Below are 27,832 nucleotides of genomic sequence, written 5' to 3'. Positions count from 1 at the left end.
TATTTTCGGGTCGGATCGATGCGGGTCGGGTAAAACCCGGCTCGAGTTGCAGCCCTAGTATTAAGTGCTATGAGATCCTTCTACCGTCGCGTTTATGCCATAGGCCCATTGACATTGCATTGCCATCAAATGCCTGAGAGTTGCTTGAAATTGTCTTACTCATTTAACTCATCTGCGGTGGCTGCTCTCTTATGCAACAGTCCGCCTGCGAAATGCCTTCTACGAATGTCCCTAGCAAACCCCATATCTACAATATACAAATATTAGTAAGATGTGCTCTAATTTCGTTTTGTATCATGAGTCGAAGGTGACTCGACTTGACCCAGTTTCGAGTCAGGCCGAATTTATTAGTTTGTAAGCTATGATTTGAAATGATCTAAAATAATTCCATTCCTATAAATTTCACATTATCCCGAAGAATATAATCCATCAGTATAAAACATGAGATGTAAAATGATGGGCCCATCCGACGCATGGGCTTTGGTATCGCATTCACCACTAGAAACTGAAATTTACTTGAATGAGGTATCGCATTCTAATCTGATCCACATTGTACACGATGTATTCATTGTACAGCAAGCTACCCTGTAAGATAGATGAGTATGAGTTAATGTTGCAAAATTTTTGGGTGCAAAAATTAGGGGTGCAACTCAGGGTCGACTTTTGGGAATTCGGGTTGTTGAGCTTTTACCAAAAAATTGGGTCGGGTTCGGGTTGATTCCAATTCATTTTTTAGCAAAAGCTCAATCCGACCCGACCCAAATTGCATCCCTACTTAAAACCATGCTTCAACCAAGGTTTTAAATTTCGGCCGAAACCAAAATATTTCAGCCGAAATTTTGGATTTTCCACAAGACCGAATCATCGAAATTTTAGAGAAACCAAGATTTTTCCACAAAATTTCCACCAAAACCGATTTCCATTGTGGTCGAAACCGAAATTTACAACCTTGACTTCAACATGACATGGGAAATAAAAAGACAAAAGCGAAGTACCTTAGGTCCGGCTTGCTCCTTCGGCTTACCAAGGGGTACGACAACGCCATCTTCAAGTTTTTGAAACTCCGAGGAATCCGGTGCCGTTCCACCAATTCCTTTTGTGCTGCAATAAATTGAATTGAGAACCATATAGTCTCAAAGTTAATCAAACTACGCAATCTTGCTGTAGAGTTACTGTGGTGTTTATTTGTAAAGCTGGAGAAGCTTGCAGAAAGTTCAGCACAAATTTCACTCACTCTGTAAGAGGAGAATGTTTTGATAGTTGAGTCAACAGAAGTAATGGAGAAACAGGCACAAGTCTAACAGGAGTAGGTTTTGAATGTATAATTCTAGACTATGATAGTCTAGCTAGTCTGTTACGCAAACCAATACAATTAGATTAAAGATCCTTTTTTAGTGTTCCATGTTGTAGGATCTGTTTTTCATAAAGTGATATTACTCTTCATATTTAATATGGTAGGAGCATTTCAGTCCCTCATATATCCCTATTTTTAAAATAATATAAAACCTTCTTTTGAGTTCTTTTTTGTCTTAATAAAAAAGAACTAGAAGGATCTATTTTTCAGATCATTGGCCGTTTCGAGAAATGGTTGATGATTTGTCTTACTATACTGCATTAAAAGGAAACAGAGTTCTAGACAGTTAAGAGGCGCCATCCTTCATATAACAGAATAAATTTCCTAACTGATCTTGCCCCATGAAGATGTTTATTGGATGCAAGCTAAAGCTTGATGCAGAATCAGATGCTTCTGGCCCAAATAACAGTGCTACCACTCATGTGAATAAAGAAAAAAGTACATAAATGCCCATATATTATAATGCATATACCCCTGTTTCTCAACAAAACAGAAACCATCTTAGAACAAGACAGTTCCACTGGGAAATGGAAACTGTGTAGATAACGCATAGATTTCTTCCGTGATGACAAAACTTCAAAATATTTTTAAATTGATGCCTAGAAAAGAGACTAAGGTGTTAGAGAATCACTTTGGCTTCATGCCCGGACGGTCGACTATAGAAGCTATCTTCTTAATTAGGCGATTAATGGAGAGATTTAGAGAAAATAAAAAGGACCTTCATATGGTTTTCATTGATTTGGAGAGAGCGTATGATAGGGTTCCCAGGAATCTTATGTGGTGGGTCCTTGAAAGGAAAAAAGTGCCTACTAAATATGTTGATGTGATTAAGGATATGTACGATGGGGTAGTAACTAGTGTCAGAACCACGGATGGCACGTCTAGTGAGTTTCCAATTACAATAGGACTGCACCAAGGATCAGCTCTAAGCCCTTATCTTTTTATGCTAGTTATGGATGAGCTTACGGAGGGTATCCAGGTTCAGGTGCTGTGGTGTATGTTATTCACAGATGGCATAGTATTAATCGACGAAACCAGAGCAGGAGTAAATGCTAAGTTAGAGTTATGGAGAACTACTTTGAAATCCAAAGTTTTAGACTGAATAGGACAAAGACAAATATATGGAATGCAACTTTAGTAATGTAAAGAGGCGGGATGAGGATGTAGTAAATGACTGGACAAGAGGTACCAAAGAGCAAGGTTTTAAATTTCGGTTTTGTAAAGCGTTTCGATCCTCACTGAAACCGAAATTTTCGGCCCAAATTCCAAAATTTCGAGCGAAATCCATGAAACCAATTGAACGGCTATTTTTTCTTGTATTTTATTTCGATCGAAATTTCTCGGGATAATATTAAATAAATATCAAAATCCAGATTTTTGGGTGAAATCCCTTAAATTTCGGCCGAATTTGAGGAAAACGAAATTTTGAAACTAAATACCGTTTCGAGTATAGGCGATTTCGGTTTCGTTCTCGACCGAAACCCGAAATTTTGGTCCGAAAGTTCGGATCTCGGTCGAAATTTAAAACCTCGCCTAAGAGGGATATCTTTCGCTATCTTGGTTCAATTCTACATAAGGAATGAGTGATTGAAGAGGATGTTAACCATAGAATGAGAGCAGGTTGGTTGAAGTGGAAGCTTGCCTCAGGAGTTCTGTGCGACCGTAAAATCCCGACCAACTTGAAGGGAAAGTTTTATACGACAGCTGTAAGGCCAGCCATGTTGTACAGCTCAGAATGTTGGGCCACCAAGAAGCAGCATGTGCATAAGATGAGTGTAGCGGAGATGCGAAAGCTTAGATAGATGTGCGGCCACACAAGGTTAGATAGAATTAAAAATGAAGACATTCGTAAAAAGGTGGGGGTGGCATCAATTGAGGACATATCCAACGTAAGCATTTGGATGCTCCGGTGAGAAGAGGCGACTCGTGCCAAATTGATGGAGTAAAAATAGGTAAGGGCAGACCGAAAACAACTTGAGTAGAAACAGGAGGAAAGACTTGATAGCTAGGAACATAACACTTGGATAGGATAGAATGGAAGAAAATTGATCCGCGTAGAAGAACCCAATTAGAGCCAGGATTAGAGCCGGATAGATTCCTTTCACCTTCTTCATGAAATTTTTCTAAAGGATTCATTTAGCCGACCCCAACTAGTATGGGACAAAGTCTTTGTTGAGTTGAGTTGATGCCTAGAAAATAGATGTCATATACTTATACTGACACCGCAAAAGGGATGCCTTATTTACTATTCTTTCTCCAGTCTTCTTACTTCAAGCGTTGATGCAGTTCTATCTCTACACATCAAATCATGCCCCTGTTCTTTGTTCTTCCGATGTTCTACATGCAAGAGTAGACTACGAATTTAAGAAAGCAGTATACTAATACTACCACAAATAATGAAAACATTATGATTACGTTAAATAAGAAATATGAAAATACTGATAAAACCTTAGCTTTCCCGGCGGCAACTGATCAGCATTATAATTTGCAGTTAGCTCCTCAGCCATCTCACCCAGTGCCACCTGCAAAGCAAAAGGTTTAATAGTCTCCTAACCATGGTTTTAAATTTCGGCCGAAATTTCGGATTTCAGTTGGGACCGAACCACCAAATCTGAAATTTCGTCCAGAGTCGAAAATTTCAGCCGAAATTTCAGGAAAATGTAATTTTGAAAAAAAACTCAAAATTCTGGCCAAAATTACCAAAATTTTGGTACATTAATGAAATTTGCATAGGGAAAACTGTTTGTGAGCTCGAGCTCATATAGCTTATATGAGCTCGAGTGCCACAAACACATGGGTCCCACATGTTTTGGGGTGATACAAAGCATTCATTTGGCAGCCTTTACATAGATAGGGTGTGTACCAAAAATCAGGTCCATAGGATCATCTTATCCCATCCAAAAGTGGAGGGAAAAATGGACAGACACTGTTTGTCAACAAATCTGCCCATTTTTTCCCTCCACTTTTGGAGGGGTTAGGATGATCCAATGGACCTGATTTTTTGTACTTACCCTATCTATGATGGAGCCTTGCAAATGAATGGTTCGGATCACCACAAAAAATGTAGGACCCATGTGTTTGAGAACTCGAGCTCATATAAGCTTATATAAGCTCAAGCTCGCGAACAGTTAGCCCTTTTTTTTATCGAATTTCGGCCAAAATTTTGGTTTCGTCTATGTCTGAAACCGAAACCGAAACTAAAATTTAAATCCTTGCTCCTAACATATTGTAGAACATTAAAGGTAAGAGAAAAGAGAAAAAATAGGACGACTTCTAACATATTGTAGTCCATCAAAGGCAAGAGAAAAGAGATAAATGGGACAACGTAGAAATAGTGTAGTTGTTATATTATTTTCCAGGTAAGGTAACCACCTCACATAAAAGAAGCACGCCAGCCCGTGATGTTTGAGATGAGTAGCAATAATTTGCACTTTTTGAGAACATATCAGCAAAATAAACTCCTTTTCCAAACATGTAACCTGTGACAGGTGCTTCTGAAGGAGCAACTCGCAATCCTGTATATGATGACAAATGTAACACTCAGATGCTCGGTTTAACTTGGATTACTAATCCATCATAAAATTTACATGTCTAATAATTCATAACTTTTTCACTTAGAACAGTATAATGCATTAGATTACAGTGTCGAGGAAATCTAGAGATGACCAGAAAAATCTTGATGGTGAGCGAAGATAATCAAAATAAATAATTAAAGCATAAACCTGACCTTGTGATAGAATACCAGTCCAATTCGTAAGTCGAGAACCATGCCACAAAAGCATTCTATTTTTCATGCCCGAAAACTGCAACACATAAGGCATTAAAAAAGGAGAAAGCTTAGAGCCAACGTTGAACCTGATTAGCTAACGGATGTGAAAAAAAAATTACTGAAAGAAATTGAAGAAATGGCAAAAGCATCTCATGAACATAAGCTGAGAAAATTTAATGGATTTTGTGCTCACCTTTTGGAAGTGTTCAAATTCACCTTGCCTTGAAACCTTAAATATGTGTACAATATCAACTGTATAATTTGAATGTGTTTTGGCATGTGTATTCTGCATATACTTCTCTATCTGGGACACAGAAAATCACATTACAAGATGATAGTGGGATGAAAGTCCGCTACCCAAAAAAAACAGATGCAAAATGAATTTAACTGAAAAAAGACTATAGATTGTATAAATAGCAAGTTTAGCTATTGGAGGATAACGCCATGATGCTGTATGATACTCTGTCTAGAGAAAAACATGCCACCATTCAACTAGACAATCCTAAGCCAGAAAAGAAGACTTGATCGCGAGGCCAAAAAAATATCTTTTCTTGGTCAATAAAAAAGTGAGAAAATCACTGATGTTTTAGTGGTTTAGGTTTATGTTATTCTTTCTTATGTAGTCACTTAGGAAGGAGCAGCTAAATGGACCCAAAACGGTATTAAAAGTGAGAACTTTCAACCGCAATTTCACAACAACAAAAAAGAGAGGGGGGGCGGGGGGGGGAGGATAATATATTCGCACCCTTTTCTTCACTGGACCACCCCTTTTAGTGTATTTATGACTATTTTCTAACATTAGAGGTGGGGTGGCCAGGGAGGTTTGCAGATACGATCATCAAAGTCATTAGTAAGCAACCCAGCCATGCCCCACCATGGCAAGCAAGAAAGCAAGATTGACAGAACACATACCAAGCCCAACAAGAACCACCCTGGTGCGCAGCAACCTACATAGAGCAGAACTTCCCCCATAGGGCAGGGGCAACCGACAGGGCTAGCCAGCAGTGCCCAGCAAAAGTGCTTTGGTGCCATACTTCTTAAGACGCAACGAAGCACTTGTTTTCCTTATACTCCTAGACATTCCAATTACTGTTTGAAAATGTGGCTAGGGTCAAAATGCGGCAAAAGTAAATAATAGTTGACTCCGTGCAGCGTAATTGAGTAGTCGATTCACAGTCACAACTTGGAAGAGTCAAAAGAGTTTCGATTGACTTTGTAGGGGGAAACACAGACATGGATAAGAACTCATCCAAGGTAAAAAGGAGTCAACTCAGGCGACTCGATGATGACACGATGGAGTTTTGAAACTGTGGTGCATATGAGATTGAGGACTCCCTAGCTAAGGAGGGTGTTGTAGACTCCCTAGCAAAGGGGGTGTTCATAGTTTATTTGTAAATTGAGAAATCTCTACCCCTTCTGTAGCGTTGTATCTATTTTTATAATAAAGTTCTCTTTACTGTCTCCAAAAAAGCAAAAATTTGGGGTTACAAATGTCCAGAATCTCTAAAAGAAGGCCGTGGCATCAAATTAATTGCATTCATCAAGCCTTTACAGTCATTTGTAGTCCTATTTAATAACCTAAATGCATATCTCGTACATTAGCATTAACCTTTTTGGCACAAATGAATCATTTTTCTTGGTTCGTATTGTTTTTCACAAAATTAAAAGAACATTTATTAAAATTAGATGTACCAGCATCTTATGAGTAAGCATCATTAAAAAAAATAGGGATAGCAGCCTAAATTACTGTCCATGGTCAGCCACAACTTTGCATGTTTGTGATGAACTTTCTTGTTAGTAAAAAAAAGTGGATTTTATTCAAATGCATATAGTCAACTGAACTGAAGGCAATGATGAGCAAGTAGCTATAATTGGGAAACAAACTAAGTCCTTTAACTTTAAAATAGGTACAAATGGATAGAGCAAAATCAAATATATGAACAACTGCATAAACTCTTGAGGACTGGTGTCATGCAAGTCCAACAACACCAAAGAATCATATATGTTTTTCTAGTATGCAAGCCAAGGACTTTAATCGAGAATAAATACATGCCAAGTACTTAAAAACAATTTATAAAAAACCATTCCTTAAGTTGTTCCGGGATCAAATATAAAAATATATATAGTGTTCCCATGGGCATATACAAATTTATTCTGATGATAAAATTAAAAAATTAAGTACCATAGAAAATTCACTGGAATCAACTTCAACTGGTATCAGATCACATCGAAGGCGTTGGTAATGAGAATACAAAGGATCGTCCTACAAGATAGAAAGCAGGAAAACAGAATTAGAAAAACAAGTGCAGATGTATACATATAACTCAAAAAAGAAGCACACATAAATACCTGTATACAGTATACTTACCATAAACCCATAACTAATTATAAGAGAAAATAGGAAAAGGCATAAATAAATAAATGCCAGAAATAACCCAAAAGAACCAACATTTCATAAACACCTGCATACTTCACAAGAAAAACCAATCAAAAATCAAAAAACCAAATCCTGAAAAGCAAAAAATAAACTTAAAGTACCAACACACCAATACATAATATATGCATAAAGATGTAAACCATCATTTTTTTCCACAAGTTCTCAATTTGATAGCTCCAAAAATGCAAAACCCTTTTTCCCAACTGAAATACCCAAAAAGATCGAGGCCGAAAAGTCACTACTTCATTGCAGTTGATCAGCAAAATTCATTCAATCAGCCAAATGACATGCAACTTAGTTGATACATCAGTACAGAGTATATGTCCTGAACTATAAAAGATTCCACTGAGATCACAAGATCTCAGTTTTGGCGAGTAGTCTCATTTAGGCGATATTTAATCATTGCAATCAAGAGAACTCCAAACACTATCTAACTAAAAGCACATCACATTAGCAAATAGTAGAGCAGCTTTTGGCCTATAAATATCCTCCCCAGCCTAAACCATCAAGGGTAACTCAAAAAGAATACCTGTGTATCCAGGTCATCCTTCAACAACCTAGTGGCAACCTCAATTTCACCTAGTGCTTCAACCTTCAATGGTACATAAAGGAGGTTCATGTTAAATCAAAAATTAAAAAATAATAAAATGTGAACAATTAATTTTCATGTCAAATAAAAATTAAAAATCTCAGCAAGTAATTTTGTAACCCACTATAAATGGGACAAATACAGCAAACATTTTTATTTTTTTTTTATAATTGACCAGACTGCTAGAAAACAGTCGCCACTTTGTAAGTTACAAGCAGTAAACAATAGTATATTCGATGTATTCAATTGAAGGGGGAAAATTACCAATTGCAACTTGCATTTCAACTTCAAAGGACTGTCGATGACAAATTCACCTGCCATTGTTTAAGTTCCATGTGAATTAGTACCCCTATGTGTAAGCTGAAGTCCCATACATAAACATGAACTACCAAAGAACTCAATATACGAAAATCTTCTTTGCAATAGCGGTGGAAAAACATCAGAAAAAAAAAAAAACTATGCTTGTTAAGAGGAGAAATTGAACATACTCATCTTCTTAAAACCAAAGTCGTGAGGAATAACTGTATAGAATTCTCTGCAACAAAGCGAGGCAGTGAAACATGAGAAAAATATCATAGGAAAATAGAACATTAAGTTCAGCTTCTGATTACTAAAGATGAACTTCAAAATTTTAAAAATGTGCATCTCAAACTTCCTTCTTTTTTTCTCCTTCTTCCTCTTCTTACTACTGCTTTCCACTTCAAAAAAGTAACATTTGTCTTGTCCATAATCCACATTGGTTCTTCTATTATTTTATTATAACATTGTACAATTGTAATTCAATGCTACTTTATACTTCCTAATCAATCTTATATTACATCATAGAATTATTAATTTTTACTGCATAATAAATAATATTCAATATTCAATATCAATATCGAGAAAACTAAACAAGAGTAGACAGTTTTAGTATCTAACAAGTACTCAAGTACAAACAACGCAGTCAACCTATGTGCATCTCAAAATAATTAGTATATGCCATAGATCTTATTGAATGCATTTTTATAAGTATTTGTGATTTTTCTCATATTTCATCAATTTATTATGAATAGTTTAGAGTTCTTGTAAGTTCTTTCAAAAAACAAGCATTTTAATAGCTAGATATTGCACATTGCCTGTGAGTATTAGATTATGAGGTGTCTAACTCATATCATATTCCATTCTACAAACCTTGAAATTTTTTGGTCAAACCATACCAGTCGTACTCACACTGTAACATGCACTCGTGTGTAGACTAGCAAGATAGAATCGAGCAAATGGTACCCAAAACAAATCGCCCATGCATATGGCTTGGGGACTGTGCAGTATAGTTCTGAAGCCAATATTACTGACAAGTTCATATAAGCCCATGATGGCAATCATGGCACACCAGAAAAGGAGCATCAAAATGAGAAATAAAGAATCCTTTTCATTACAAAGAATATGATTTTTATTTGTTTCAAAATTTCCTACTTATTTCTATTAGTGTTGTTATTAGATTAGCTGTATTGGCTTTTATAAGCTTGAGTTACTATTAGTTCAATGTCTTGGATTAGAAGTTTGTTAAAGGTAGAGAGATCTAGGGGATATCGTGGGTCTTTTGTGCATTCTAGCATACAAGCTATTGCAGAAGGAAAACTTGGAGGAACTTCTGGTATTTTATGCAACAAACTCATGACCTTGGGCTTGACCAAGGTTTTAAATTTCGGTTTCGGCCACCACCGAAACCGACACGTTTCCGTTTCGGACCGAAATTTCGGCCGAAATCATGTAAAAATATGATTATGATTTCGTTTATTTTTTAATTTCGACCGAAACGTCTAAAATTTCGGTGTCAATTTAGGCGATTTCGGTTGAAATTTCATAGATTTCGGTTGAAATTTCATAAATTTCGGTGGAAATTACAACATTTCGATGTACATTTTTAAAATTTCGGTGGAAATTTTGTAAAAAAAGTCCAAAAATGAAATTTCAACCGAATTTCGGTGAAATTTCGGTAAAATTTCGGCTAAATCTTGTAAAGAAACGACTTTATGTGAATTTCGTTTCGGTTTGTGCCGAAACCGAAATATTTTAAACGAAATGTTAAGGCCGAAATTTAAAACCATGGGCTTGACAACCCCTATGGTTCTTTTGCTTGTTGATTTTGTGTTTATTCATTACAACCTATGATTTGTGGACACGGACACGAGTGTCGCGTGTCGACACTGACATGAAGTGTCGGACACGGAAAACCCCAAAATTTAGAAACGAGGACATGGCTAAAATAGAAAGTATATATAAGCATAATTTGTCGATACGGATTCGTGTGTCGAGTTTTGACACGGATATGAGTTGTCTGACATGGCAGCATTTAAAAATCTAGAAATGGTGACACGTACATACACACAAAATTGTTGATTAGTACAAAAACATGTGTCTACCGTCCACATTAACTCTAACACTCCTAGCAATACATTTAGAAGTGTCCAAAGGAGTGTCAACACGTGTGTCCTGTCAGACACGACAGGAAACGAGCGTCAACAATGAATTCAATGTGTCGGCTAAATCATAGATTACAACACTACACAGATGCATCATCCCAGTAGGGATATTTATACAACTAAAATGAATGGCGAAAACAATAATACCCCAAAGTCTAAGTGTAGAATTACCAAATCCTCCTGATGCATCTGCACTTGTATACACAAGATAATTGAGATCTAAAACACACTTGTATAAGACTAGAGAATGGACCCACCCAATCAACATGATGTGGCCATACAAATGGATAAGATGTATGTATACATCAAACATTAAAGAATGCCGGATTTTTGTCTGCCTAACAAACTAGGTCTTACCATCTCAATTCATTGCAAATACAGAAAACCAGTGTAAATATACATACACCAGTTGTGGTAAAATGGGACAGAGTTCTTCACAATAGAAACTGTGTTCCATCAACAATAAGAATATAAATACTAAGTTGTATCCCAAAACTTTAATTACTGCAAAAACGCAGAAAAAACAACTCGATTGTCTACAAAAATCTTCAATGAGGATCCGATTGAAGAGGATGATTTGTTCATCAAGATTTAAAGTAGCAACTACCCAAATTCACACAAGTATCAACAGTTGGGATCATCTGATCACTGTGATTTTGAGATATGGCTTATGCAAGGTAGGGCATGTAGGATGAACCATGTTTGCAGTTTTAGAGTTGCTGAAAGGAGGGAAAAAGAATAAAAAGAAGTGGCCCTTGTCCGTGTATTTTTAATTATCATAGTTTTTAGAAACAGATTTCTTCCTTTCTGTTATATATGCATTCATGTACCAACATTTACATCATAAAATAACTTCTAGTGAAAAGCACAAATTTAGAAACATGTGGGCACATTTAATAATTGTCCTGACAATACCACATACTTGTGCCTAACACCAAGAGTCTAACTAATCAAGTCCAATTCTACACCCAAATTTTGACATATACATACAGAGATGCATGTATTATCAAAATGAAGATCCCTTACGATCATTGTACTAAAACTGCACGTAAAATGCTAGTTTCAAGAACGAAGAAAGTGAAAAAAAAATTGCATGCATAAAAAATGATCATTTAATTATGAAACATCCAATATAAAACTTACCCACTTAATAGCTCAAGTTTTCTCCGATCAGATTGGCCAATCGCATCAGAAATCCGCTTTAGGACATCATAGCCCTATAAATCATTGAGCATACTTAATAAACTATTTGCAATTACCATGAAGAGAGAAAGAGAGGATGAAGTGACATTTGACGCAATTACTGACAAGTAGACCTTCCAGAAATGCAACACGTGATGAACTAAGAAATTGAACAAAACTGTAGCAAAATCATCCTGTAAAGTTATAAACTAGAAAAATGATTAAGTCAAAAGTAGAGAAGTGTTATTAACCAAATCAAGCTTATGTGCCCTCATAGTTGGCGCTTATGGTTTCTTGTGTATTCACCATAAATCTAGCAATCATGGCTTGAAACCAAAGTGACGTTGATGGAAAGGTGAACGTGATTAATTAAGAAACCAAGAGGTAACTACTTACAATAAGCAACACCAATAAATGCATGAGGTTTAAGTGATTCCCCATTGGGATTGCTTATTTTGGTAAATTATCTCATTCTTTGCAAGGTAAACTGTCAATTTCCCTTCAAGGTATTCTTTTGCATTATCAGATCTGAAAAATATTAGTTTCTTTTCATATTTAGTATCTATCAGTTTTTGAAATAGTTTGACAATTGTCAATAACTCATCCCTTGTCTTCATGAGATACAACCAAGTACTACATGAAAAATCATCTACAAAGCTAATGAACTAACAATAGCCATCCATAGAAGTAAACGGGGCAGAATCACACACTTCAGAATGAACAATGTCAAATGGAGTACTTTTATTAACACTTCTGATACATCTATCCATATTTCCCGATATCTCATTCCAACATCTGATAGTGATCTAACTCCTCCCGAAAACTTTGAAGCATGGAGTATGTGGACAGTCTTTTCTCACCCCATCCAGATGTGAACAATCTACAAATAATTTCAAACAGCCCCTATCTCAGTTTGAAATATTATCCATGCCTATTTACACGAGAAGAAAAAGGAAACAAATTTAGAGAGGAAAAATCCTCAAAACTCCCTGAACAGATCTCGGAATCACATGAGATAAAAAGTGTACAGTTTTGGAGAGAAATACTTCACATTTTTTTTCTCAAATTTTGGAAGAGAACCTCAACTTCAAGCAATCACCAAAAAATACTCATAAATCACAAAATAAATGTCACCTAGAACTGAGGTCTTTTTCCAGCCCAAAAGTATGATTAGATGTGCAGCAGCAATTTCAACCAACAGCCCATGTCCAAACATAGTTTTAAATCCATAATTTCGGTCGAAATATTTCTGTTTGGTTTGGACCGCGTAACCGAAAGTACATTGAATCAGTTGAAATTTCTTTTTTCACCCTTATTACAAAATTTCCCCCGAAATCGCTGAAATTTTATACACTTCGGTGGAAATTTAAAAAAAAAAAACTGAAAATTTTATCAAGATGTTACATGATTTCAGCCGAAACCGACATTTAAATCCTTCTGTTACTGTAATCCATGTCTGCTGTTCAGCTATGAACTCCAACCAAAACCCACAAATCAGCAATGATAATCCATGTATTCATAGCCTGAATCCACGCCCAAAACAAGAGAACTACAACAAGCAAGATCCATGATTTGGTTAAGATCAATCATGCCCAGAACTGATGCTAACTGCGGACAACCAGAGTGCAAAACATGGGGCTAAATCCAAATCTATTTGTGAAGATCTAGGAATTGCAACAGTTGTATCCACGATCTGCAAGGTTTTGGTTTCGGTTTCGGCTCAGATGGAAATTTCGGTGGAAACCCTATCAAATCACGGAAACGTATGGAAACATGCAAGTGCTAGAATTTTAAGAGGAAACTTCGAGAAATATTAGAATAAGCACAAGTACACACTTAGAAATCGTTACATAAGCAAGACAACCATCCATAATGGTTAAATAGCATCGAACACTTCATATGTTGTCACGCATGGCTGATAATTTAGTACATACCACATTTCACATCGAATTCATATAAATATTTATACATAGAGGAATGATAGATGCAAGGCCCCTCTTTATGCAAGGGCTAAAGACGGGCCCTTGAATAGATTCACATTATTAAGTGCAACCGAATTCAGTTTCTCAACCGACTTTAAAAACAAAGTGGATCTATTCAAGGGCCCTTCTCCGGCCCTTGCATTAAGAGGGTCTGCATCTATCATTCCTCTAATACATAATACATGCATCACATTTCACATGTAATTTGTATAAATATAATTGTAATTTAGATAAATCTAATTGCAATTTATATTAATATAATTGTGTAAAACATAATGATATAATATACAACTAATGGACTTATGAGATTTTGGTTTTGGTAAGCGTTTCGATTTCGATATTGTTTCGGCGGGGATGGAAACCAAAACATTTTGGTCATTTCATGTGGTTTCAGTGGAAATTTAAAACCATGACGATATGTAATAATGATACATAACAGATCCACGATTTGAACCAAGAGCATATCGGTTTGGATGATCTGAACTTTCAGTCAATATAATCGCATCCAAAATCTGGTGACAATCGCAATATAAACCACGACTATAATGGCATGCAAACAGCAAGAACAATAAGCGGTAAACCACCTTACAAATATATTGAAACATGCTCGAACCAGGAACAATAAATCATGTCCTTGCTATACTGATCCAGACAAACAAGAATAATGATAATGAAAGAAGAAATCCCAGCAAATATTCATTGATAATAAAAGAGAAATTTGTTTGTAATCTTTTCTCACTGCAAATGATCTTCTACCTCCTTCAACGCCCTATTGGAGAGAAATCCCAAAACAGGATTCTATTCAAATTGATAATAGCATTAACATGTCTCTCACGTTTGGTTGATCCACATTAAGAAGAAAGCAACTAAAACAATCATAGGCAACTATTTAGAACCAAAAATCAATGTCTATCTTGAGCTTGAATAATCTCCATTGGGGCCCACATGCACTCAATTGGATTCAGGGAACATAACAGAGGGTTCAAGAACTGAATTTACAAATTAGAATCTTTAAAGTTAATACATATGGAGCTATGAGATTCCAAAGAAACAGACCCATAGGAAGATAATTCAAGCAGTTATAAACCTAATTGAAGCTATCCACCTGCGGCTGTACACCCGAAATCCAGCAGTATTGCTGCTAGAGGTACACCTTTCCTCTTTCTTCCATGCAACATTTCAAATGTTACAGTACAAAAGGGTCTTCGGAATCAATGTATAAGAGACGATTTGGCACTGAACGTATGAGTATCCCTTCGCAAACATGATAGCTGTTGGCACCCAAATAAAACAGATGGAAAATACTAATTTTGTTTTCCCATTTGCCTCTTTCTCAAAAGGTCACAACAGAATTCTTCTGCATTTTCCTTAATTACAGTGGAAGCTTTCCAATATTATTTTTTCCACATTTCTTTAATGTAAACAGATCCTATGCATTAAGAATTGCAAGTTTCATACTGCACCCTTGTCACTTACATACTCATACCAGATATGGAACTCAATGATAGGGAAAACTCATAAGAAATGAAGTAGAAGACGTACCTTCATAATTGTGGATTTGCTTAGCTTACCAAGGGGCAACTTTTCAGCATTATATCCTAAAAAGGAAACATTTAAGTAATAAGGTTACAAAGTGTATATTATTACAAAAGATAATAGATAAATCATTATTAGCGAATGTTAACGATGCTAAAAAGTAAAAAAAAAAAAACAGTCAATAGGATTAAGACCAACTCAACCATATAATGGCAGAACTTTCAGAAAAATGTTGGCGATCTTTTAATATAATAGAGAATGTCATGTCATAGACAGACATCCATAATGGTAACAACATCAAACACCTAGCGATATGCATTGTTGTGCATGCCTGGCAATTTATTACATGCTACATTTCATGTGTAATTCATATAAATATTTATCCATAATACAAATATCATATTTCACATGCAATTCTTAGAAATATAATTATGCAACACATATTATATTTATATGTTTCTGTGGGGTGGAAACGGAAATATTTAGGTCGTTTTGTATCCGTCTTGGTGGAAATTTAAAACCTCGGTCATAACCAATGCAAATTACTTTACCACGTAAAACTAGCTACCAAAAACTGGTATTAGTTTATCCCTAATGATATAGCAAGTAGATGAAAATAAGCACTGACCTATTTCTAGCATTTGCTGCTTCATCATACTGATATTGCAAATAAGAGATATGAACTTCGCCAAGCGGGAATCTAGCTGTGTCTCCCGAGGTTGAATGCCAGTTACAGAGTCATCACAATTATTAAGAACCTGCTAATGGTGTTTATAATCTCATAAGCCATGCAACATTTAATTATTGGATCAAGCAGAAGAACTAGGAATAATAATTGCAGAATATCAAGACATAACTGTTTCCTTTTCCGCTTCACTGTAATCCATTTCCAACCAAGTATAGTACTTTGGGTAACATATAAATTCTTTGCGATCAGACCAGTGATTTTTTGTCTTTGCAAAGAACCTCAGTTGAAACTCGTTGATTGCATCATCACGTGAAATGAAAGGGCCATGCAACTTATCTTGACCTTTCACTCCAACTCTACCCCATCTATTGTATACCATGAATGTGCTATTGTCATCGGATTCTGCAATTAAAATTTGAAATGTCACAAGAATCCAAAAAAAAAAACAGATATTAATTATTTGAGGGGCAAGAGAAGCACTACGGACAAAAGCACTTGGTTGGAATTCAACTTCGCATGTCAGACAGAAGTGATTGATATAAGCCTAGATTTTTTGAAGAAGAAAGAATTATGTTCAAGATAGACTTTAATGAAGCAGAAGCTAGAGCCTCAAAGGTTCAAGGGTTTTTTTTTTTTTTTTTGAAATTATCCTTCACTGGGCTATATAATCAATGAGGGGAGCTTGCTAAATGTAAAACATCCAGGGCCTTGTAGATTGCCTTCCATCATCAATAAGACTAGGATTTGGTTACAGTTTTAGATATACCAGTCATGTTGTCAAAGAGGGCAGGAATTTGAAGCACCCCATTTTATATTTTGGCATATCAATGTGTACTGTTAAAGTATAAAAAGATAAATAACGCCTTTCTCCAAGAGCTTAAGCTTTTCGAGAAGTTGGTAAGCTAACATGTACATTAATTATTAACAGAAAAAAGAAGAAAAAATAAGGCATAGAAATGCATCTCTCATTTAATGGGTTCAAAAAGTGAGATAATTCTCTGAGCATGCTTTTGTTTAAACAAATTAACAAAAAATGGTGAAAATATTACATGCATGCATACTTTTCAAAAAGCTTAAATTATCAAATGCTAATAGAAATATTTTTGAAGAAAACAGTGGGACTGTGATGAATTAACTAGAAAACATACCAAACATTGTAAATGGAAAGTCAGTGACTAAATCAATTTTAAAAGACAAACCCAAAAAAATAATATTACGTGATGCTAGAAGACCCATGTACAAAATAAAAAGTCATTTCATATCAAAATACAAATCTAGACATCCAGATAATGAAAATGGCATTTTGTACATGTCATAAAGATTAGCACACTACTGTACCAATATGTGCCTACTGAATACTTAAAATCCCTCATATCACCCTCATAAAAAGCTAGAGAAAACGCCCATAATTCCCAGCATGAAAAAAAAAAAACCAGCAAGATGGGTAAATTTTCAGTCTGTTCTGGATGTTGGCATCAGCAGCTGTCAGGCTTATGGGTGCTTTTGGGTCCCAAAAGTTATTTTCCCTTTTCTTTTTCTTCCTATAATAGGTTTTTAGGATTCTTGTGGTTGTTTGATTTTGGTTTTCTACATCAGTCCAATTTACTTAACTGTTTACCTTTATTATTTCACTTTTATAATGAGCAAGGGACATCCAAGCTTTGCCGAGTGTTCTTCTCCCACATTCATAGAAAAGGAAACTCAAAGGTATAGATTAGCAAACTTTGGGGAATTTTGTAGGGATATAGGTTTTTGGCACAAATGCCAGAGTTGTAATTGTGTTTTCCTATTTTCCTTTCTTTGCTTTTTTTTTTTTTTGCTATTCGGTTTGGTTGAATGGCCTTGTTGCATTTCGCTTTTGCTTATTAATGAATCACTTGTTCAAAACAAAAGTATGTTTATTTGTTGAGAACCAAGAATGACAGTGTTCCCCATATCAAATTGACATAAGCGAGTCTATTTGCACCTAGGACATCATAACTCAAACCAAAAAACAGAAACAATCAGCAGGTACGTATAATCAGCTAACAGCAAACCACATTAAGGCCCTGTTTGTTTAGATTATTGTTAAAGTATAAAAGATAAATAACGCGTTTCTCCAACAGCTTAAGCTTTTGGAGAAGTTGGTAAGTTAACATGGTATCAGAGCTCGGGGCGCGGTAACCCTGGTTTGCCTCCGAGGGCGGAAATGTCCCTCGGGGAAGATCTCGGAAACCCCGGTGTAGTATCTCGTGGTTCCCACGTTCCTGCCGCCTCGTAAAAGCAAATAGTCCCACATCGGATAAGTGAAATGGATGGGGATGGATTATAAGGGAATGGGCACCCTCCGAACGGCTAGCTTTTAGGGGTGAGTTCTACCCTGTTAAATTCCCTACAAGCTTTTGGAGGAGTCGGTAAGTTTCTAACATGGTATCAGAGCCAAAGGTCTCGAGTTCAAACCTCTCGGATAGCAAAAAAATCCACATGCGATGGTCGGACCAAAGTGGGACCACATGTGCCACGTGTTTGCCAAGTGGGCCACACGTGCGGGGGAGTGTTAAAGTATAAAAGATAAATAACGCCTTTCTCCAACAGCTTAAGCTTTTGGAGAAGTTGGTAAGTTAACAACAATGACAACAGATTGTGGAGTCCCCAACCGATTACTGGACTCAAATTTCGTACAAGTATTGGTCCAATAATCGGTTGGGGACTCCACAATCAATTGTCATAATCTAAAACAAACAGGCCCTAAAAATGCACACGAAAAGTTAATTGGTTCTCGCATATGGAAAAATTAAAAATTAAATGAAACACATAACCAAATGATCAAGAGATACACATCATGAGTAATAAATACTGCAAGAAATTGAACCTGAAGGAGTAGTAGGGCATAGAAAACCTCTTTAAGAAAAAAAAATGAAGTGGAAGAAAAAGATAGTTTCCAGGGAAAAGTATAGGTTGAAGGGAAGAATATACCAAGAGCTTGAATCACATAAAATTTGTTATTGTTCTCCCCAACATTCGTCTGATTCAGAATGGCATCATAGATTTCGTCCCCCTGCAACAAAAGGAAAGGTAAACAAACCAAAAAATAAATAATTCGCCAGCTAGCAAACTACCCTTCAGATTTACTCAGGGGATCGAGTTAGGTTTTGGTTGGATGCATGGTGCGCGTCTGAGCCTTTGAGTTTTCTGTTTCCGGAATTATTCAGGGTGGCTCTTAATAAGGAAGTTCTGGTCAAAGATTGCTTCGTAAGGGAGAATGGGAGAGTGGTGTGGATGAAAGCCTTTCGCAGAAATTTCTTCGAGAGAGAATTGGAGGCTCTAACTCATCTATTCCAATTTCCAAATCATAGAGTCGTGTTATTTAAAGATATCTGGGGCTGATATGCGAATTTGGCCATGGGATAAGTCTGGTTTCTTTTCTGTTAAGTCTTTTTATTCGCACCTTCTTATTTGTCCTAATCCTTCTTTGTCCCCCAGGGTTTGTTTTTTTGGATGGGCAGTTTGTAAGGATAGGATTCAAACCATTAACTTCCTTAGGCGAAGGGGGATGATGTTGATTGATCATTGCCCTTTATGTCTTTTGGACGAGGAATCGGCTAGTCACCTCTTTATGCATTGCAGTTTTGCTCGATCTGTCTGGAGTCTGATTTTGTCTAGGTTCGGCTTAAGCTGGGTATTTCCCTCCTCAATTTTGGATTTACTTCAAGCTTGGGAAGGAGTTCCGTGGAAGAAAAAATGGAGAATTCTGTGGCATTTGTGTTTGTTTTCTTTGTTTTGGGAGATTTGGAAGGAAAGGAATGCTAGAGTTTTCGAAGGGGTTCACAATCCTGCGCATCGAGTTTACGTGAATATTATTGCCTCTGTTATTGCTAGGGTAAGGTGTTTACCCTCTTTTCAGTTTATGTCCGCCTATGATTTATGGGAAGGCTGGAGTATCATCTGCTTGGAGAAGTCATCTTGTCACAAGGTGGTGCAAAAGTGGACCCCGCCTCCAGCGGGTTGCCTGAAAGTTAACTTTGATGGGTCTAGCTTCGGTAATCCGGGTCCGGCAGGTGTTGGTGGCCTGTGCCACAATTCTGGTGGTACATCTCTTTGGGCTTTTTCAGGTCCTCTTGGTGTATGTGATTCGAGTAAAGCCGAGGTTAGAGCTGCTTATGAGGGTATCAAGCATTTGGATAGGAGGGTCCTGGATTCATCCATCGTGGAGGGTGATTCTTTAAATGTTATTAGATGGCTTCGGGAATCTGCTAAGCCCCCATGGAGATTTTGGTCTATATTCGATGAGATTGATGACTTAGTTGGTGGGTCATCCATCGTCTTTCAGCATGTGCGCAGATCTGCAAACGGTGAAGCGGATTGTTATGCCAGGGAGGGTGTTGAGAGGAGGTGTTGGAAGTCTTTGATTTCCTCCCTCCTTGAGGGTGCTTGTATTTTTTTGCTTTTTGCTTTTTGGTTTTAGTTCCTGCTTTTATGTTGTTTTATCTGTTCTCCTTAGTCCTATCTTTGGGTGACCTCCTTGGTCCTCCCTTTTAATATATGTGGTTGCCTTTCAATATATATATATATATATATATATATATATATGAGGAAACTGTTGGTGAGCTTAAGCGCACCAAACTTATGGTGCGCTTAAGCTCCCCAATCACATGGGTCCCACATTTTTGGGGAGTGATCCAAACCATTCATTTGTAAGGCCTTATCATAGATAAGGGGTGTACCAAAAATCAGCTCCATAGGATCATCCTAACCCCTCCATTTGTGGAGGACAAAAATGGGGCAGATTTGTGTCTGTCCATTTTTGTCCTCCACAAATGGAGGGGTTAGGATGATCCTATGGAGCTGATTTTTGGTACACCCCCCATCTATGTAAGGAACTTTCAAATGAATGCTTTGGATCATCCTAACAAAGTGGGCCCCCATGTGATTGGGCGCTTAAGCTCACCATAAGTTTGGTGAGCTTAAGCGCACCAACAGTTTCCTATATATATATATATATATATATATATATATATATATATATATATATATATATATATATATATATATCCTTAACATTTCAAATAATTAAAGAATTCAAAATGCAGAGGGATAAGATCCACCCTCCCCATAAAAGAAATTACCAACTACCAACCACACACATTTGACATTTTAAAAGGTAAAACATCCCTTCCTCACTATATACGCTTATCCAAACTGCTTTAAACTCATATAATCACGAGTTTACAAAGAACATTGAGATTCGTCTATATTATCTAATATCAATGATGAGCTGGTTTGTGGAGCCTTCGGTATTAGAGAAAATATTTTATGGGTTCTTATTCCATTTGTTAATTTTGGGGGCATTTAAAAGGAGAAGAACAATAGAATCTTTAGCAATGACATAATATTGGATGGGGTGGTCATGGAAAGAATTAAAAATTTATTCAATCAGTATTGGAATCATATACGCTTTCCCTTTTTTCAACAATGACAATCTCTTTTCATTTTACACATTTCTAATTAGCTGCGAAGGATACCACAGTTCCCAAAACCTACTGGCAATGGAGCAAACAAGAATTCAAAGGGTGGCAGATTTTTCACGTTATTGTCAAGATTCTCAATTGCCAAAGGCAATTCTTGTGACATGATTGTGGGCTTTAACCAAACAGCCAGGTCTATGGCATGGTTTCAAATTTCCACCGAAACCGACACAGAACGACCGAAATATTTCTGTTTTCATCCCCACCGAAACGCATACCAAACCAAAACCACAAGTGCAATAGTGGTATATTATATTAGAATGTGTTACATAATTATATTTATATGAATTGCATGTGAAACGTGGTGTCTGTATTGTATATAAATATTTACATGAATTACATGCGAAATGTGGTATGTACTGAATATCAGACAGGCATGAAAGTACATGTTACTAGGTGTTTGATGTTGTGTGGATGGCTATCTTGCATATGTGATAGTTTCTACATATGCATTTGTGCTTATTCTAGCATTTCCTGAAGTTTCATCTTAAAATTCTATCATTTGTATATGTTTCCATACGTTTTTGCCATTTTATAGGATTTCTGCAAAAATTTCCAAAATAAACCAAAAAAATCCATTTTCATGGCAACCAAAACCGAAACTGAAATTTAAAACCTTGGTCTATGGAGACTGGATTTCATTAGTGACAAAATCAATGACCTGTTAGATGTGTGGGGGGTTTTGTTTTACTTTGACAGAGACCAAAAATATAGCAGATTATAGGCTAAAGAGGGTGTTTTGAGGTTTTTGTGGTTTGAGAGTCTGCCACATTTGTAACATTTAGATTTACATAAAAATTGTGGAAATAAAAAGAAAGCAGGAATTAATTTCATGTAAGGAAATCAGAAAACTTCAAGAAAAAAGGAAAAGGAGTATACCTTGGACCAATAGAACCCAAATTCACATCAAATAAAACAAATAACTTTTTTCCATGATGCCAGTTAACTACTATAGTTCTAACAAAACAGGAAAAATAAATTTTAAAAAAAAACATGAGGGTGTACCTACATGCTGCAAAACATGGTAATTTGACTTTATATGATCAGGAAGCCATTGATCTAAGACCGCACCACCCTTCTTGGTAGCTGTAATCAATTTCTCCTCTGTATTCCCATTAACTTCTTTATCTGCCATTGTTTCCTCAAAAATCAATAGAAGGCTTGAAGCCCAAATGTTTTTCAACAATCAAATAAAAACCATCTCACACAAAACCTGAACTACAGAACCCAAAAGACAATGACAAGTAAATTACGCAGCTACAAATGGATGATATTCCTAATGAAGCCATTTAATATCCAACATCACCTTTTCTCTGGGTACCAAGGTACAGTTCGAACAAAAAATCATAAAAATAAAATTTATGTGATTTGTTGGGGTGTATATGGGATTTTCAGCACAGTAAAAATTTACCAACAAGCTAACAAGTAACAATATTATAACCTGTTAAAGTATAAAAGATTTAATAGCACCTTCTCCAACAGCTTAAGCTTTTGGAGTAACTGGTTGCTTTACATGGTATCAGAGCAAATGCCTGGGTTCAAACCTCCTTGATAGAAAAATCCACATGCAATGTCCAAACCCAAAAGTGGGGCCACATGTGCTACGTGTTGGCCAACCCAAAGAAAGAGGGGCCACACGTGAGGGGGGTGTTAAAGTATAAAAGATTTAATAACACCTTCTCCAACAACTTAAGCTTTTGGAGAAACTGGTTGTTTCACATAACCTATCATGCACAAATTTGTTTAACATTTTGGATCAATACAGTGACAAATAGTATGTTGAGAAGAAGTGAACTAATAAGGCATTGGATTTTGCAGTTTTTTCCTCTGCAGTACCTCGACGTAACATGAGCATGAAAGAGGTTCAAGAATACTCAACTCAACTAAGCCTTTGTCGCAAACTAGTTGGGGTCGGCTAATGAATTCTTTAGAAAATTTTCATGAAGAAGGTGAAAGGCTCTATCCGGCTCAAATTGACTAAGTCTAATCTTGACACTAGTTGGATTCGTCTACATGGATCATTTTCTTCCATTCTCTCAAGTCCTACCCAAGTTTTTTTCGGTCTGCCCCTACCTCTTTTTATAAGGGCTAAAAACGAATCACTTATTTTGGCTTTTTGACCCCATATTGTAGAGTGGATCTCGAAAGAAATGAAATATCTCCCTCCAAGTTGTACATAAGACTTTAATCGAATACAACTTTCCATAGAATTCTATATGTATCTATGATATCGATCTTTAAAAGGAATAATTTTGATTCAACCCTCTCTTTCTCGACTCAACTACTTTAATCGTATATTTAGGATAACAAGTAATCACATAATATCCCCAGTGCTCTTTTTTGAGATTCAGAAATAGTAACCGATTCAATCAATCTATGGGATTCAAACACATAACACAAGCGACTAACTTGGTAATGCTGTCAAAATTTATATCGGATGAGCAAAATATTCTCGTCTAGTAGTTGGTATCATAGGGAAATATTTTAGAACTATTGCCTAATTTGGCATGGGGAAAATCCATCAAGAATTATTTTTCAGATTTTTTTGAAGCATTTTGCACCATTCATCTGATATGGAAGACCTATAAAACATTTCCTGTCTGGAACCTTTTTTTTCCTTGGCATCACTACAAATAGGATAGAATTTAAAGTCCTGATAGGGAATGTGTTAAATTTTTCAAAAGTTCAACTGCTGGAATAAGATGACAATAAGAAAATCGGTTTGGGAAAATCAATTCAAATAAGGATACAAAAAACTGCCCATTAAAATTTTTTAAATAGAACGATCAATTTTTACAGCATTGTCATGCTTTGAAATCTTATCACTCGGATTCATAGGAGTTGCTACCTGCTTACAATTTTTCATCTTAAATCTCTTCAATATTTCTTCTACATATTTGTATTGATTGGTCCAAATTCCATCGTTACTTTGTCTAAATAGTAGTTACCTGATCTACCAAGTTGGATGGGAAGCTCGCTTCAGAGGCTAAGTTATTCTCGCTTTCCGAATTTAGGGGAAAAGAGATTCTATGTTTCCTCTTAATTAAAAGTACACTTCCTATTTAAGTGATTATTTATCCTAAAGGAGTATTTTTCTTCTGTTGATAATGTTGAAGTAGCGAAAGTAAAAAATGGGTGTATAAGCAATTTTGCAAAATCATTTTCGAGCACCTCCTTTTCAGGAGAGAAGTGTCACCTCATAGGAATTAAATGAAGAAGGCAACTTCAGCTATGAGGTGGTTCTTCTCTCCTGAAAAAGTGGAGCCACAAAATGGCTTTGTGTGAAAATGCCTAGACTCTCCCTTGAAAAAGCATATTTAAAACTTAAAAACTCATCTTAAGTTTCAAATGAAGCTTACGTGGATGTTGTATCAAAAACTTAACATTAAATGTAAATGAATAGAAGGTTTGAAATTGTAAATCCCTAAAACTTGTAATTTTAATCAATTGCGAAGTCTAATTTACTACTTGTAATCCTTATCTCCATTAACTCTTCTTCCCTAACCTGCTATAACCTTACTCTTTTTAGACGCTTCCACACATTCTCTCTTTACTTTCTTTAGAGCTTTTCACTTGACACATTTTCTATTTTATAAACCCCTCGCTTCCAGCCTCCGCTTTTAACACTTGTTTCTCACTTTGGCAGCTATGGTCTAACTTTGATACCAAGGAAAAATGGAATGAATCATAAGCTTGTCATTTAAAAACCACGCATCTAGAGGCACTAGATATCAAGCATACATAGTACATAAACCCATAAGAAAGAAAGCACTAAGAGATGAATGTCCTAAACAAGAAGCGTGAATAACAAGAAACTGCCAAACTAACAGAGTTTGGTCACAAACCTTCTGGGAAACTTTTGGTGCTCAGTCATGAAACCTATATTCAGCTTAGAGATAAGGTACTCAACTATGCTCACACGTACTCCCTCTCCCATACCCACACCCATCCCACTCCCACCCCACCACCACCACTTGTGAAGGAAAAGCTGGCACTTACTAGGCTAGTGAATTGTTCAGTTACCAAAAAAATTACACATGACCTGGTCTATGAGAGATAAATACATCCTAAGTCGCATGGTTTGTAGCCAACTTCTGGAAAACTTTTGGTGCTCAGTCTACATTCAGGTCCGAAATAATGTACTCCACTACACCCACTTGTGCTCCCTCTCGCCTGCCCACGCCCACCCCAACTCAATCCAACCCCCTGCCCCACCACCGCTTGCGAAGGAGAAGGCTGGCACTTTCTAGACTAGTTTTAGTTCAGCAACAAAAATATTAACCATGAACTGGTCCACAAGAGAGAAACATGTGTTCTAGGTTGCATGATTTCTCATGAACAGCAATGAATCTTTCACTAGCAAGCTAGACTTTCAAGACAAAAGTTATATAAATCCTCCTCCTAAAAGATAAAATCTCAGAGCACTTGGGCAAACTATTCTTCCCTAGTTGACATTTCTATGCAGCCAGGATTGTAAATGACCCAGAGCCCAATTTTCTATATAAAGCTGCACTCAGCCTAATGAAGGAATGATATGTTAAATAATCATAAATTCTCAAAAAAATATTCTAATAAATGATTTCTTGTTTTAGGAAAGAAACATAAAGCAACTGGCGACAAAAACATCGACAGTAAGGGCATGTTTAGCGACCATGATTTTTTTTTTTTTTTTTTTTTTTTTTTTGCTGTAATATTAGCTTACCCAATGGTGAGAGAGAGTGAGGAGAGGGTAAGAAAAGCCTTAAAAACAAGGAAACAAAAATCTCCAACTAAAATACCATTGATTCTTTTCCTTGTTTTTAGCCACTCCTCATCCTCTACTCATTCGTGCCTTATCAATTCTCTCCTTCTCCCACCTGCCCTACACCTCTTACCACTTGATAAAGTAATTAGTCATGAAAAAAAAAAAAAACATGGTAGCCAAACATGGCCTAAGAATCGTTACAATATTGCACCAAGACATAAAATTTGTTTCAGCTACACATTTGAAGTGATTTCTTATACTATGAATTGCAGAGTCAGCTAGAATTGAATTCAATTAAAATTAAGATATTGTATGAAAGTACGATCCCTTCAATTCTCATAAATCAAAAATAGACCTTCTGATATGTCTTCTGAACCCTTCTCCATATCTACAGAAAGCCTTTCCACCAATTCTCTCTTCGACCCACTTGCTGAAACTCCGCGAAGGATAGCCTGTTCACGCAATTGACGAACACCCATTTCGCGTAGCTCCAATGAATCCCCATTCACGGTCTCTCTCGGTCTCTTCTTAGTGACATTAACATCCTCATTTTTCACATCCTTGGATGGGTTTTTCTCTCTGCAAAGAGCCGCTTCAAGTCTTCGAACCTGTAAAAGCGAAATCAAAACAATGGGTTCTGAAAATAGAGAGAGAGAGAGAGAGAGAGAGAGAGAGAGAGAGGGATGGGCGTACCAGGGTGGGCTTGGTTCCATCAGTGTCGAGCCCGCGTTGGGCCAGCTGGGTTCGGAGTTCTTCCACCTTGAGTTTGGCTGACATTTCTGAAAAGGGAAGAGAGAAAAGAGGGGGAGAAGGAAGGGATTGATAGAGAACAGGGTTGTAGAGAAGATGGGTTCAAAAGTTTTGATGGTTGTAGTGGAAGGAAGAGGAAGTTAAAAAGGGACTTTTTATGGGTTTGAGTTGTTCAAGCTTCTCGGGGAAGGAAGCAGTCCTTTGGCGTTTGGGATTTTGGTTTTTGCGGGTTCGAACTCCGGACAAATCGACCTTAGTCCCCACAAGGGAGAAAAATGAGTAGGTGGCTTGAGGGAGCTCCCAAAATGGTGTCTCGCCCCGATTTTTCACTCCCGTTTGGTTGCTAGTAAAAAAAAATCCCTAGGATTCTTGTGGGAGAATATTAAAAAAAAAATCCCTAGGATTCTTGTGGGAGAATATTTAGTGGTCACATCATCTTTTCCTTGGTGACATCAGCTTTTCCTTTCTAGGGAATAGTGCTCTCTCTTTCACTCTCTTCCCTCTCTCGCCACTCATAATAACAAAGATGTCTAATTAATGATTGTCCCCTCCCCTGTCTCCTACCTTTACCGACAAAAGTCCTAGGAACCAAAAAAATTCCGACAAAAGGGTGCAACTCAGGTCGGGTTCAGGCCAACCCGATTTCTAATTTCCTCAGCCCGACCCAACCCAATTTCAGAGGGGAGAAGAAACTCAAGTAAATTACAAAAATACCCTCGCTCCTACCTCTATAAAGTGGTTTTTGAAAATTACAAAAATACCCTCATCTCTTACCTCTCTCATTTGCCCAAATCAGAATGTTTTTAGTTCTATCCCTGTTTCTCTCACCCAAAAT

The 27,832-nt window shown here is 36.7% G+C and overlaps 1 protein-coding gene across 3 annotated transcripts; it reads right to left on the bottom strand.

Annotated features, from left to right (window-relative positions):
• Nucleotides 1-299: 299 nt before the first annotated feature.
• Nucleotides 300-27,832, bottom strand: PARP2 (poly(ADP-ribose) polymerase). Of its 3 annotated transcripts, none has more exons than XM_077362082.1 (18): nucleotides 26,941-27,830; nucleotides 26,603-26,826; nucleotides 22,513-22,631; nucleotides 18,955-19,036; nucleotides 16,169-16,401; nucleotides 15,940-16,069; nucleotides 15,318-15,373; nucleotides 11,755-11,828; nucleotides 8,638-8,684; nucleotides 8,414-8,463; nucleotides 8,090-8,152; nucleotides 7,306-7,386; nucleotides 5,317-5,427; nucleotides 5,082-5,157; nucleotides 4,727-4,869; nucleotides 3,803-3,876; nucleotides 996-1,101; nucleotides 300-585 (listed from the first exon to the last, which is right to left on the bottom strand). In XM_077362082.1, exons 2-18 carry the CDS (start codon nucleotides 26,724-26,726, stop codon nucleotides 499-501), a joined length of 1,656 nt encoding a protein of 551 aa, XP_077218197.1. In that variant the 5' UTR covers nucleotides 26,727-26,826; nucleotides 26,941-27,830; the 3' UTR covers nucleotides 300-498. The 3 variants fall into 3 exon arrangements, with proteins under 3 accessions (XP_077218197.1, XP_077218194.1, XP_077218196.1); XM_077362079.1 differs by having other exon boundaries at nucleotides 26,603-26,855; nucleotides 26,941-27,828; XM_077362081.1 differs by lacking the exon at nucleotides 18,955-19,036 and having other exon boundaries at nucleotides 22,509-22,631; nucleotides 26,603-26,855; nucleotides 26,941-27,832.

Source organism: Tasmannia lanceolata, unplaced genomic scaffold (assembly GCF_043159265.1).
Source record: "Tasmannia lanceolata isolate RefF3 unplaced genomic scaffold, GAP_Taslan_0.1 ptg000019l, whole genome shotgun sequence".
Lineage (NCBI taxonomy): Eukaryota > Viridiplantae > Streptophyta > Magnoliopsida > Canellales > Winteraceae > Tasmannia > Tasmannia lanceolata.
Note: the sequence above shows the minus strand (reverse complement) of the source record. Positions and strands in the feature narration are given on the sequence as shown.

What these genes read in the sequence shown, in the direction of transcription:
- PARP2 (XM_077362079.1), bottom strand. Translation starts at nt 27,024, where the DNA reads ATGTCAGCCAAACTCAAGGTGGAAGAACTCCGAACCCAGCTGGCCCAA. An exon ending in ATGGAACCAAGCCCACCCTG is followed by an intron (nt 26,856 to 26,940) that starts GTACGCCCATCC and finishes TCGCTTTTACAG; the next exon opens with GTTCGAAGACTTGAAGCGGC. An exon ending in TTCAGAAGACATATCAGAAG is followed by an intron (nt 22,632 to 26,602) that starts GTCTATTTTTGA and finishes AAACAATGGCAG; the next exon opens with ATAAAGAAGTTAATGGGAAT.